This window comes from Gasterosteus aculeatus, chromosome 18 (assembly GCF_964276395.1).
Source record: "Gasterosteus aculeatus chromosome 18, fGasAcu3.hap1.1, whole genome shotgun sequence".
NCBI lineage: Eukaryota > Metazoa > Chordata > Actinopteri > Perciformes > Gasterosteidae > Gasterosteus > Gasterosteus aculeatus.
In genome coordinates this window covers 4,860,313-4,874,727 of record NC_135706.1, presented here as the reverse complement: position 1 = coordinate 4,874,727, position 14,415 = coordinate 4,860,313, and the positions used below count along the sequence as shown (strand labels likewise).

Sequence of the window (14,415 nt, the reverse complement as noted above, 5' to 3'; positions counted from 1 at the left end):
GCAGTCATCAATACTCTGCCGTAGTACAGTTATCCGGGCCGCCCCATGTGTGTGGTGCACCCTCTAAATCCGTCCCCCCTACAACAGTACTACAATAAACGATCCTATTGTTACAGCCACAGCCTTTACATTACTTTAAAAAAATCTTATTGATTTGTCATAATGTAATGTCATATTTGTTTAACATTTTAAACTAACTGGGTTTTATTTTGAAGTTCGTGACAGGAAGTCCCAACATTTACGTTAACTACCAGTTGCTGGTGATTTTATTGCACGCTGCCGCTGACTTCCGGGATGTCAACTGAACTCTAGACGTCCACAAGTCGTTCAAGTTAGTGGGTCGGTGGTTGGTTGTCTTCGTTAACGTATACACACTTTGACCTATTGTACGAGGACTGCGTGCGTACATCAGACAAGTTGAGTATAAATCCCCTCCAAACCAGTTTGTGTACGATTTTGACGACTCAACAAATACACGCTGGTTTATATGAACACGTCGAGGTTTGTAGAGACTCACTTTAGCTGACATATTTTGTCTGTCTGAAAAATGGAAACCAACCATCCGACTTGCTATTTAAAAGGTAAGGTAGTCGCTTGTGACGTCGATGGATAACGAGTGTTCTCATCGCCTGTGGGTCTGACGCGACCCACAGGCGATCGTGGTAGTGTAGTTTGCCTCCAGCAGCTGCTAACACACATTGCGTCGCCTTTCCGCTGCTGCGTTCACACCAAAAGCGAAGCGAATTATTCGCGCGAGTAGATTCCATGCGAATGTTTGCGGGAAAAGCGAATTTTGAACGGGCGGCGCGGAGGACACGAAAGACGCGGCTCGGGGGAGTTCGGTAAAGTTAGCAAGATATTCACAGATTCAGACTTCACGGTTCAATAGCTCGTCAGCGAAACGAAACACAAACAACACCTCTCTGTAACCGTAGTTGTGTTGACAACCAACTACAATCGTTATTAACAACAATTTCACCAAAAAAGACCGCTCAGCGAGCTGGACGAATCATTTTGGTCTTAATGTGCAGCCGCTTTCGAGGCAAGTGCGCAGGGACTGTCTGCCAATTAAAATGCGTAAAAAAAATGTTGCAGAAATATTCAATACCTTCCCTGTTATGAATGGTAGCAAGACCAAAATGATTTTAAATAATAAGTGGGCCCATTATTGTTCTACTACAGTACTCATTTTAATAAAATGTGCTTTTGATTTGTAGTGATTCATTATTTTAAGTACTTAATGTAAACATTATTCAATAGCGTCACTCTTTTATAAAGTTAGCGCGACCAAAGTCCTGCCATACATCAATGGGCTTGTTCTTGTTGTACTACAGCTAATATTATCATTAAATATGCTTTGACTTTTTATTCAATAATTAATTCCTATTCAGTGTTTCGCCACTAGGGGATTGAAGTAAAGCAGTAGTTATTGAAAGATCTGCTTCTATACTGCAGAATATTTTTGATTGAAAAGTGTAGCAAGGCCAAAGTCATGGCGTACATCCATGGGTGTGTACTTGTTGTTGCTATTGACTAATTAAAATAATGTTCAGTATTTATGGCAAATATTATTCAATACCTCCACTGTTGTGAACAGTAGCATCCCCAAAATCATGTCATATGTCCATGCACGTGTTCTTGTTGTACTACACCTTTTACTTTGTTTTAAAATTGCTTCTGACAATTTTTTACGAATAATATTCAATATTTATGGCAAATAACTAGGGGTGTAACGATTCATTTTAACAACGATTCGATTCGAATCGCGATTCATGCTTGCCGATTCGATTCATGGACGATCTGGGTTAATTTAGAACGATTTGATTCGATTCCGTGACTTGAAATTCGTCGTGTTTCCGTGTTTTTTTATTTGGCTTCTACATATTCTACAAACGGTGACCGACTTATTTAGAACACCTCCGTGTTTGCAAAAGCCAAAATGTTTCCACGCGCTGGATCGATAAGTTAGTTTGTAAATGTCTTGCTCACACTCGTCTCCTCCATGCTGTGTTTTGTTGTTGTTCCGAGTCAAGCGTACTGTTGACGTGACAGGCAGACTGAATCGAGTAACGTTTAACGTGTCTAAAGTGCTAAAAAACAAACAAACCAACACACATCCATACCGTTTTTGTGCTTAACTCCAATGTGCAGTTTCCAAGTATCGATACAATCAATTATGTACCATTTCAATCGATTTGTAATCGATATATGTCGTCCGGAATGCCCATTTGCAAAGCACAGATCAATTCAGTTGGATCGCAGGAATACAAATCGATTAATCGATTCAGTGAATGAATCGTTACACCCCTACAATTAACGTTCAATAACTCCACTGTTATGGACCCTAGAACCACCAAAATCATGTCATATGTCAATGGGCTTTTAGCCATTGTACTACACCTTGTACTTTGTTTTAAAATTGCTTCTAACTCTTTTTTTATGAATATTTTTCAATATTTATGGCAAATAACGTTCAGTAACTCTGTAGAACAACCAAAATCAAGTCATATGTCTATGATCGTGTACCCATTGTACTACACCTTTTACTTTGTGTAGAAATAGCTTTTGACAATTTTCTATGAATATTCTTCAACATTTATGGCAAATAACGTTCAATAACTCCACTGTTATTGACCCCACCAAAATCATAGCATATGTCTATGATCGTGTACGCATTGTACTACACCTTTTACTTTATATAGAAATTGCTTCAGACAATTTTATATGAATATTATTCAATATTTATGGAAAATAACGTTCAATAACTCCACTGTTATGGACCCTAAAACCACCAAAATCATAGCATATGTCTATGGGCTTTCACCCATTGTACTACAACTTCTACATTGTTTTAAAATTGCTTCTGACTATCTTTTATGAATAATATTCAACATTTATTGCAAATAACGTTTAATAACCCATGTTGTAAATAGTAGCATCCCCCAAATCATGTCATATGTTCATGGGATTGTACCCATTGTAGTACACCTGTTATTTTGATTAAATGTGTTTTTGATTAAATATGTAGATTTTATTTAACCTTTTGATCCATAAGACGTATCGTAAAGACCTGTAAATAATTCGGCAAAATGTTGTTCAAGCATAAATATATGTTTATATTGTTATGTATTCTTTCTTTGAATTACATGAGTGACCAAGTTACAATGGCTCTTATCTTAATATGTGTTTTATATTTTATTGGTCAAGACAAACACAAAGTACAAAACATGGGTATACAATAGCACTATTTTGACCAAACCAATGATACTAGCAGACTTTAACCAATGACAGCTGGGTCAAATATTTTAAGAAGAAAAATTTAGTTTATATATAAGATCTTGTGCGTATATTAATCAGGCATGAAAATCCCTCACCTTTTGATGAAATTCGCCGTTTTGAAACCAAAATAGGTGACCTACGTGAATCGTGTAGATTCGATGAGTTTTTTCCCTTTGTGTCAGAAGGGAGCGCGAGATTCAGTGAATTTCGAACAGGGTGAATGATGGTTTTAATATTTTCTGGTATATCTAAGTTAAGTTACCCAGGAGCTTTGTTGACATAGACTTTGCTAACGTTAGCTACAGCTCGATGAATTAAACACAGCAGGAGAGAACGCGATGTTGGCCAGCTAGCTAAAGCTCCGGTGGAAAATGATTAGCTAACGCTACCGCTACACCCCCCTCGTCGTTCATTTTACTGAACGAGATTCAAAGAACCGAGTCGGTAAAATGGTCGGTAATATCGTTTGTGTTTCAACAACGTTTCGCTGACGAGCTATAAAATCTATGAATATATTGCTAACTTTACCGAACTGCGCGGGGGACGCTCAAAAAGCGAAAGGAGAAACGAACAAATCGACTTTTTGCCAAAGTTGATATGATGAAATGTGGGCAAAAAATTCCTGCAGGAGTCTGTTAAATTCACAGAGTTTCAAGTTCCGACGTTTGTGTAATTCACACAACAAATAAACAGTAGAAATAGTGGTTATTTCCATGGTGGTAACACGAGGGAAAATTATATATTGTATCACACGTGTGTCCGTACATAAATAAATGAATAAAATAGACTAGATAGGCTACAACAGCTTCATGCACTGGTTTGATTATTTGCCGTTGCATCCCAAGGAAATGTTCCATGTTTACCACAGCACAGCTCGCTCGCAGCGTTCAATGTCGGTTCTATACTGTAAAACTTCAATCAACATTTGTCACTATATTTATAACTATTTTCAGTTCATCTTTGTTTCAATCACTGAATGAAGCCTGTCATATTTGGGACAACAATCGCAACCTTAAATTGTTTGCAAACTCTTGATTGGCACACGGCATTTATTGTTGTCGTTCATTTGAGAGAGAGCTAGCTATCTATCTATCTTGGTCATTAGTTCATTTACTTTTTTGTGTAGGTAATATGTTTAAACTTAAATAAATTATCTATACAAGCAGTTATCTCGTTATATAAATTTGTCCTGTTATTGACGCGTCTAATGCGCAATCAGATATTCGAATAGATGTTTTTTTAAAGCGACTATTCAAACGTCCTTTTTGAGCAACCCTAAAGTAATGTCTTAGCTAGTGAGATTTCACTTTATTAGATCAGTACTGCTCCAATATTGATCTTGTCTATCAAAATGGGGAGAGAAAACATAATTTATTTAAAAATGTAGTGCGGCATTCACTAAAGCAATACTGACATGCTCATGGTTATACCAGTGTTAATTTCGTCAACGAAAACTATGACGAAAATTTTTCGTTAACGAACCTTTTTTCCATGACTAAGACGTGACGAAAACGATCTTAGAAAATATAAACTATGACTGAATCTATTCTAACTTTCGTTAACGAGACGAGACGAACATGTTCGTGACGAAGTCACAATACTTCCCCCCCTAAATTTGCACGCAGCTAACAGACAACAGACAGGCAAAGTACTATGGAATGCCGTTTTAGTCAAAATTAAATAAATGAGTAAATACATGAAATATGCATTTGAAATACATCATGAAATAAATAAATGAGGCAATAAATACATAAATATTAAATACATTTAATTATTTCATGGTACTTTTATTTCATAATGCCACTTTTCATTTCCAGAGTCTTTTATTTCATAATGCCACTTTTCATTTCACGTTTTTATATGCAAATCAGGGGGCGTGGCTACATCTAACATTCAGAACAGACAGAGCCGTGTGCAAAAGAAGTTTTTCCTACACTGTTTCCTGTTGTGAAAAAGTGTTCAAGTGTTATTAGCTGGCCAATGTTGTAGTTTGGTGCATTGACCTGCTTTCTGTACTCCCGCAGCAACATGAGTCTACAAGAGATCAATGAGAACGTGAAGCTGGCCCGCGAATACGCCTTGCTTGGGAACTATACCTCGGCCAGCGTTCTTTACCATGGCTTGCTGGACCAAATCAGGAAATATGTGTATACTGTGCGGGACAGCAGTTTTCAGCAGAGATGGCAGCAGGTAAATACAGCGCAAATAAACACATCAGACAAAACTTGAGCGCGAATGTTCATTGCACGGCGCTGTGGATAGCAGCCTCTAGAGCAGGGGTCTCAAACTCGCGGGCCAATTGCGGCCCTCGGGACGATATTTTGTGGCCCCCGCCTTCATATGAAAGTGTAATGTTAGTGCGGCCCGCGAGTTCTATATTGTAGCAACCTCGCTGTTAGCAGCCACTTACAACCTCCACCCCAGCGCCGACCGTTCCGTTCGCCGGTCGGGCCGTCAGTGTCATCCCCCCCGTCGGCCATAATGGTCTGGCCCGCGTTCGGTCGAGGTGGGCTGCATCTGGCCTGTACCTGACTTGAGTTTGAGACGCCTGCTCTAGAGTCTATGTGAGCCCGTGCACCCCAGACACAACATGTTTTGGCAACAGAAAACAGTACGCCGAAACCATCTGACGCAGGCCTTCACTCTGATAAACACCAAGTCAGTTACACAAAAACCATCCAACACCTAAATATCAATGTCTCTAACTACAAGTGCAGTTTTTTTAATGCACAGATCTGTCAATATCAATATAAATCATACAGACTATAAACAAGATATCCTAATCAGTCAGTCCATGTGTATATCAAATCAATATTATGTTTATATTTCTTTGCTCTGTTTGTGTTTTTTGACAACCTACTTACTTAATGTAATTGTGTATATTTTCGTTTTTTATTCTTGGTCATTGCTGCTTAATATATATATATATATATATATATATATATTATTAGTTTTTTTTTTTGTTTTTTTTACTCAGATACATAACACCATAGTCCATTCTTTATTTTTATCTGTCCAGCTTTGTTGCCTTTCAATCTTGTGTTTTACTTTTTAGTTGTGGCAGGAAATCAGCGAAGAGAATCGACAAGTTCAGGAAATAATGTTGACCCTGGAGAACTTTCAACTTGACACAACGCCCGCTAAACCCAGTAACCATGACGATTGCGATATAAGGCCTGTGCACGTGGAGCAGCGGTATTGATTTGTTGTTTATTTCAGCTCTCAAGTCATTGTTCTTACTTAACTGTTTTCTTTTGCAACACATCGATTTGTGATCAAGGCTTGTGTGAGCTATTTGTGTGTTAGCAACAGCTCTGAGGTCATCATATGATTGGGATTAGTGAATGGGAGTCCCTGAGCCTGTTTTGTTCCTGCTCTGACCCCACAGAAAGGTGGCCTAGTGTTTTTAGCCTTCCAGTCCGGTCCAAAGCTAATTACATCACTTATAAGTTCCCTTAAGGCTGGCGCATGCTTCTGCGTTTGCGTCGTTGCGTCAACGCACCCGTTTCAATTCATGGTTCTGCGTGTGTTGCAGAGCAATTCACCACCAGAACAACAGGCGGAGTAACGTGTTTTGTTGAAGACGACCTAGAGACACGTCGATTTATTTATTTGTTTATTTATCATAGACTTTATTGCCCTGTGCATCGCCACTACTCCTTTTCATCGCGGACACATTTGTCCCGTATTTTCCTCCACAACTTTGTGCACCTCTCGACCGGCAAACCGGCGTTTGCGGCAATCTCCCTCCGTGAATCCAACCCGCTTCTACAACCCGCCAATGACGGCTTGTATAAGCGGTCATATTTACGCATTTCTTCCAACAAAAGTTCTTCAATCTGATCCGTTCTCTCGTAAACATTCTTCGTTTTAATAATGGCGATATCGGGCTATGAAAGCGGAAATGTGAGACGTAAAGGATGTAGTTAGCGGACCAATCGCAGCCTAGTGCGCCGCGGGAGGCTTGCGTCGCTTTCGACGCAAGCCTAGAAAAATGGCTCAACACACGCAAGGAGGTGTGAAAAGCGACGCAAGGGACACGCAAGGGGGGCTTGCATCTGCGTCGCTCTGATAACGCAGAAGCATAAACTAGGCTTTAGGAGGAATAAACCCACAAATAAAAAACTTTAAATCATATAATTGTTTGGAACAGCAGAGTAAACAGGAAATTTACCTAAAGATGTGGATGGTTGTGGACTTCTCTTTTCCACAGACATTCTCCATGTCCTGTCAGGCGGCCAGCCAACCAGTATAAAGACAGCAAACCAACCAACAACAGGCTGAGCGTGGCTGTGAGGGCCCAACAGAGGCCCTCGGCCCGTGCGTCCAATGGGGACCGAGGCAAAGCATCCAAAGGCAAAGAGAAGAGAGAGTCAAAGGAGGCCGCCGGCAAAGTAAAGGATGACAAGGTGAGCAACGTGACGCGCTCATTATATTGCATCAAATATATTTAGGTCTATTGAAATTGTTGATTTAAACCAGAGTTCTCAACCTTTTTGACCTTGGGGACCAACAAGTACAAAGTGGCCTGGGGCCCATTCAAATATTAACACTGTCTTGGATTAACTAATTGATATCACTCTAGGTTGTATTTGTATTCAATGACTAAATAACATAATAAAAGTTTAACAAGCAAAAATCTGATACAGTGATCATCACAAGGACATTTAATTATTATCTGTATGTAAACCTGCACAAACAACCATACCTAATAATTCATGGAACAAATAAAGTAAATGTAATAATAATTTAAAAGACGCCAGCCAGGCTTAACACAAAAAACTCTTACTACAGACAAAAACTGAAATTTAATAATCCGCCCCATTCTTCTCAGTTTACAAAGCCGCACTTCATAAAGTCAGGATTGTAACCTACGTAGAAATGTTGACTTGTGGGGAAGTTTGACACCACTTTCCTCTTCATTTTTTCTTTTTAAATACTTCTCACAGACCGAGCTAGCGGCTGTCTGTCTTTTTTCTGCTTTTTGGAGCTGTTTAAACAACTGACTTACTCATTACCGCCACCAAGAGGTGGGAAGCACTTAGCGTCTCATGGACAACTAATATCTCTGGTCAAATGGAAAGGTTTTTGCCCCTCTAGGTGGCGCTCGCGGCCTAATCAGGGGCCCTATAGTTAAGAATCACTGGATTAAACAGTGCTTCCTTACCCCCTATTTCCATTAGTTTCGGTCTGGAGTAAAGCAAACATAAAGGGAACAGAGAAGAGCAATTAAGTTAGTTTATTTTTGTCTGCCTTCCAGAACAAAGCAGATGTCCAGGAGAAAGAAGTGAAGAAGTTTGACGGGGCGGGATACGATAAAGACCTTGTGGACGCTTTGGAGAGAGATATTATATCTCAGAATCCAAATGTGAGATGGTATGTGCTCAGTAGAGTTGTGGGTGTAGTTTTTGGGTAGTGAATTTGTTTGTTGTCTTAGCAGCTGACTCCTGCTTCCCGTCCTTGTAGTCAGCCAGGCTCAATTTGTCAGAGATTACATTACATTACAGGTCATTTAGCAGACGCTTTTATCCAAAGCGACTTACATCACACCCATGGCTTTTTCACATTTTGCCTAGGGAGCAATTAGGGGTTAGGTGTCTTGCTCAGGGACACTTCGACATGGATCATGGGGCAGAGATGATCCTATGTACTAGACGCAGAGAGAAGACAAGATCATATCACTCTTCTTGTATCTTATGTGTGATGGAAAACAAATCAATTTCAATGCATCTAAAATTATAATCTAATTCATAACTTTAAAAAGGATTTTTAGTCTTGTAAGCACTTAACATGAAGCTACATTAGACTGAAACCAATCCCACGGATGATCTTGGGAAAATACTAGCCCCATCTGTAACAAATTTAGCGAAACTGGCCAACCACTTGAATGTTACGTTATTGAAAATAGCAAATTCAAGAAATGCTATAAAAAAAATGTTAAAGCTGTAAGTTAAATTACTTGTATATATTATTATTATTATGGTTGTTGAAAAAATTGACTGGACTGTAACATCAACTATTAGTTGTTAGTTGTTAAGTTATTTTTGCAGTTGTCAACAACAAAAGGAGAATCTTCTCATACCATCATTTCAAACCTAAATTATTACAACAAGTGGTTGTATTGCACCAGTTTCTGTTATAATTTATCTTTTTAAAAGGCAGTCTGAAATCGTCTTCAAATCGCCCAGCCTCACGTTGTCAGTATGATACAGTAAGGACTGCTTTTTGGACTTCACTCTCTATTCTTGGCAGACAGAAAACCTCCTCATCATGTTGAAAACAAACCTAACAAGAAGCGTAGGTAATATGGTGTCTATCAAGCGGCTTGTTTGGGATGATCCCGTGTAATATCTGTGCACTTTGTTTCTTAGGGACAACATTGCAGACCTGGAAGATGCAAAAAAACTTCTGAAAGAAGCGGTCGTGTTGCCGATGTGGATGCCAGCATTTTTCAAAGGAATACGAAGACCGTGGAAGGTGTTAATTTAGATAGATTTGGGTTGCACTTGTTATGAAATACATACATACAACCTTTTTTTTACTGTTTTTTTTTTTTTTACTTGAGGGAGTGCTTATGGTCGGACCACCCGGCACTGGGAAAACCCTTTTGGCTAAAGCAGTTGCCACCGAGTGCAGAACCACTTTCTTCAACGTCTCCTCATCCACTCTCACCTCTAAGTACAGAGGGGAATCGGAAAAGCTAGTTCGCCTTCTCTTTGAAATGGTGAGGCTTTGAATTGGCTTGCCCCCCCTTTTCTAGCATTCTCAATTGTTTGGGGTATATTTGGTATTCAGGATATCACTAAGGTTCAGGTGAGAGTTCAACTAAGTCTGAAAAAGCACTATGTACATTACATTGCAGTCCCCAGTAAAATGATTATGTTATACTAAAATAATAATATAAAGTATTTACTTCTCTCTCCTTGTATGCCTTTATGTAAATTTTCAATTCATTGTTTTGCTCAAAGTTGAGATTATTCATATTATATGAGGAAAACAGGTGGCTGGGTGAGGGAAACTGTTTCTAGTAAGCTATTTTTCTTCAGTTTGTTTGCAAAAACAAAGCTTAAAGAGAAAATGATTGGACTAGTTGGGTGGAAAATATGATGCATGACCCAGTAGCCATAAGTTAGTAAATTATGTCAAGTTTTCTGTGAATCTTTCTGCCGCTAATGGTCAGAAGTCAACAAAAACACCCTTTAAATTTGGATGTGAATTTGTGGATTGTGTTATGACGGGTATATTTTGCAGACCTAATCGGAATTAGGCACCTATTCTCACATTAAATTACACTTTCATTGACATTTGTACATTGATTTGTTGTGTTCTCGGTCAGGCTCGTTTTTACGCTCCCACTACGATCTTCATTGATGAAATTGACTCCATGTGCAGCCGCAGAGGGACCTCAGAGGAGCATGAGGCCAGCCGGAGAGTCAAGGCGGAACTACTGGTGCAGATGGATGGTATAATGACTGAGGCATAACGTAACCAATTGATACTTCTTATATTCGCTAAGAAATAGAATGCTGTAAGTCTAAAATGGTTCGACTACTTTTCTGAGGTAGAGCCGGTTTCTCTGCACAAATGTATGTGTGTCAACTTTTAACTGCAAAAACAAACCCAACACAAAATTGGAGCATTCATTTTTTCCCCCCTATTGTTACATCCGCTCCAGGTGTTGGTGGAGCGTCAGAAAACGAGGATCCATCAAAGATGGTTATGGTGCTGGCTGCTACCAACTTCCCGTGGGACATTGATGAAGCTCTGAGGAGACGGCTGGAGAAGAGGATTTACATCCCCCTGCCTTCAAGTACTCTTTAAAAAAAAAAAAATGTTTATCATTTTTTTACGGAAAAAAAAAAAAGAGTGATCAAAGTTACCTCAGACTTATGGGAACGGTAAGCTTTTACTGTTCAACAATTAGCAGACAGCTTCAAACAGAAAGAACTGTTATTAGTTGCAGCCTAATTAACTGCAAAAGCTTAGCAAAGGAGGCCTCGGGGCCGAAATTATTCCCGCATACCATGCAATCTGTTTACTTTGCCTTTCCAGTACAGTGCACACAGCTTCAAGTTCTGGGCACCAATAACTAGTGCCGAGATCGAAAAGTGGCAGGTGGCATGTTCCGATCTCAGAACGGCATGGACCTCATTTATATGCAACCCCATGTAAATGAGTATCTTTTATGACAGTTTTTTCAACTGAAGATCTGTGCCGTGTTTGAAAATGTAGTAGTATTAGTCTTAACACACATTTTCATGAGATCAAGAGGGAAAATACACTGCTATGAAACATTTATCTTGGTGGAAAATAGGGAAGCATTGAATCAGACTGCCATAACGTTCATAATGGCTACATGCGATTACTAAGACTGAAATGCCGTTATCATATTACATTACATTACATGTCATTTAGTGGACGCTTTTATCCAAAGCGACATACAAGTGCATTCAACCATAGGGTACAAACTCAGGAGAACAAGAAACAAGAAAGTGCACTTTCCTCAAATAAGCCAATGTACAATTTGCTATAGATGAGTGACGTTACAAGTACAATTTAAGTGCTACAATTTGTTAGTCTTTAGTCGAGGTAGAGTCTGAAGAGGTATGTCTTTAGTTTGCGGCGGAAGATGTGAAGGCTCTCTGCGGTCCTGGTGTCTTCAGAGAGCTCGTTCCACCATTTTGGCGCAAGGACAGCAAAGAGTCGTGATCTAGTCGAGTGTTTTGCTCTCAGTGAGGGAGGAACGAGTAGTTTTGCAGATGCAGAGCGGAGAGTGCGGGTTGGGATGTAGGGTTTGACCAGGTCCTGGATGTAAGCTGGACCCGATCCATTCACAGCACGGTACGTGAGCACCAATGTTTTGAACTGGATGCGGGCAGCCACCGCTAGCTGAATCAGCGGAACATACCTCTAACCTAGACCACATAGGTCAAACACTTTATCTTTGGCCTGCAGGATAATATCTTTACTATTAGAGCTGACTCGATGGTATATTATAAATATAACGCATTACATGCATCATGCTGTAGGGATGTTTTTCAACAACAGCAACTAGCAAGGAAGTAGTAGACTAGTCAGGATTGAGGGAAAGTTGAATCGGAACATGCCACCTGCAACTTTTCAATCTTGGCGTCACTCCAATAACTTTAGGCCCAATTACTACTTGGTTCAAGGTCCGTTGTCACTTTTGGGTATTTTAACTACCAAATCATTTCTAAAGATCAGCTTGTAATGCAGGTCCACATGTCCTTATGATGGTTAATAATGTGCTTCGGTGGTGCATATTTCCAGGCTGCCACCGATGCTTCCTCTAATGTTCATCAGCCCCTTCCCCCCCGATTGCAGAAAGTCAGAATAGAAGTCCATAAGAAAAACGAAAAAAAGTAAACCGTGTGAATATGAGTTTATAGTCTCAATCTGAAGTCTTTTCAATACGGCATGATGGTCCCTTAGTAAACTATGGTCTATTTGGAGTCAAATAAATCACAAAGGAGGGTATGCTTTAGCTGGGCTACCTTTTGATTGACCGGTCCCTACCTGGATGTTCCAAGGACCCCAGACCAGTTGTCTGTGTTTGTAGTCTGAGTGGACTATGTATTCATGTTACCCGTTTGGTGGATATGTGGTATGCGGTATGCTGTGGGCCGAAAAACATTGAATTTCCTGCCTGCTTCACTCACTGCTGCATTGCTGTTTGCAGCCGAAGGTCGTGTGGAGCTGCTCAGGATCAACCTGACTGAGCTGGAGCTGGCGAGCAACGTGGACTTGGACAAGATTGCAGAGAAGTTGGAGGGTTACTCAGGAGCCGACATTACCAATGTGTGCAGGTCAGCCCCCACACTGTTTTCCATCCTTCACAGGTCTGATGTTACAGTAGTTGGGGGGTTTTAAACAGACGCAACAAAAAAAAATAGTGTCATTACTACAGACAAAACAGACTACACAATAGGGTGGGATCAAACCACACAAACCCAGTTACATATCATACTGCTTTCTCTCCCTGTGGTTCCTTTCTGTATCATATTCAATGCAAAATGAAGGCAGAAGTAATTTTAGAAATTGAAAAAATAAATTACAGTAGCTTTTTAAGTAGCAAAATCTTAGAACACAATTTGAATTTTGTAGAATCAATAAATAAGGTATCACAGGAGAGGAAGAACGAGAGAGAAGCCAAGGAGGGAGGGGAACAGATGGTGAGAACGGAAAAGGAGAGAGCTGTTAGGGTAAAGAAAGTTGAGGTGGTCCTGCTCCTAAACATATTTTCTATTAAAGTTGTGCGCCATTTTCTGAAATGCTTTTTATTCAGAACTTTTATCAAATTAATAATGGGAGCACAAAAGAGATTATACAGAAATGCGTTTAAAAACTTGTTATTCCAGAAACTACATTGATTTAAGATGGCTATGGCCAAATAATTATATTCTATGTAATTGTAGGAACCCTGGTTATTTTTGTAATAAAATGAATAAATAACCTCTGCGCCGCTCTCTGAAAAAATTCCCCTCAATGAAAGTGTTTAAATGAAAGCTGTCATTGCACTGTTATAGGGATGCCTCTTTGATGGCCATGAGGCGAAGAATCGAGGGCCTGACGCCAGAGGAGATCCGTAACATCTCCCGGGACGAGATGCACATGCCCACCACTATGGAGGACTTTGAGTCCGCTCTGAGAAAAGTGTCCAAATCCGTGTCTGCTACTGACCTGGAGAAGTATGAAAAGTGGATCGAAGAGTTCGGGTCCTGCTGAGAACCACCGATATCCGAAATGTGTAGCTATTGCTGTAAGATGATGAGTTACTAGGTCGTGCAGTGTCTTTCAGCAAGATCCAGGTGTTATCAAAGAGTTTTGAGTGGCACCTCCTTATTGTACATCATGTTAAAATGATGTTCCGTTTTGCTAAAACAGGCACTCGAGACACCACTTGATGTCGGAAAATTTCTCATTTTGTTTTAAGGATCCTGAATTCATCTTACAAAATGAATTCAATGGTAGTAAGACGTAAATGTTCCTGCAGCAGACGATCTTTTACCGCTACTGTGCTTTCTCAAGTGTCATATATTCTTTGTACCATTGTGTTTAATCCTATTAAATGTTACTCATGGTTTGTCCCTTCTTGTTTTCTGAACATATTTGATT

General features: G+C 39.8%; 1 protein-coding gene across 2 annotated transcripts; it reads left to right on the top strand.

The window, feature by feature from the left end:
• Nucleotides 1-245: 245 nt before the first annotated feature.
• katna1 (katanin p60 (ATPase containing) subunit A 1) lies at nt 246-14,383 on the top strand. Of its 2 annotated transcripts, none has more exons than XM_040160056.2 (11): nt 246-416; nt 5,304-5,469; nt 6,335-6,474; nt 7,493-7,688; nt 8,540-8,655; nt 9,651-9,756; nt 9,845-10,003; nt 10,616-10,742; nt 10,955-11,089; nt 12,980-13,106; nt 13,827-14,383. In XM_040160056.2, the coding sequence occupies exons 2-11, from the start codon at nt 5,308-5,310 to the stop codon at nt 14,023-14,025; spliced, it is 1,467 nt and encodes a 488-aa protein (XP_040015990.1). In that variant the 5' UTR covers nt 246-416; nt 5,304-5,307; the 3' UTR covers nt 14,026-14,383. The 2 variants fall into 2 exon arrangements, with proteins under 2 accessions (XP_040015990.1, XP_040015991.1); XM_040160057.2 differs by having other exon boundaries at nt 260-581.
• Nucleotides 14,384-14,415: the final 32 nt, after the last annotated feature.

Coding starts and splice junctions, on each gene's coding strand:
- katna1 (XM_040160056.2), top strand. CDS start 5,308: ATGAGTCTACAAGAGATCAATGAGAACGTGAAGCTGGCCCGCGAATAC. Junction 5,470..6,334: donor TTCAGCAGAGATGGCAGCAG/GTAAATACAGCG, acceptor TTTACTTTTTAG/TTGTGGCAGGAAATCAGCGA. Junction 7,689..8,539: donor GCAAAGTAAAGGATGACAAG/GTGAGCAACGTG, acceptor TCTGCCTTCCAG/AACAAAGCAGATGTCCAGGA.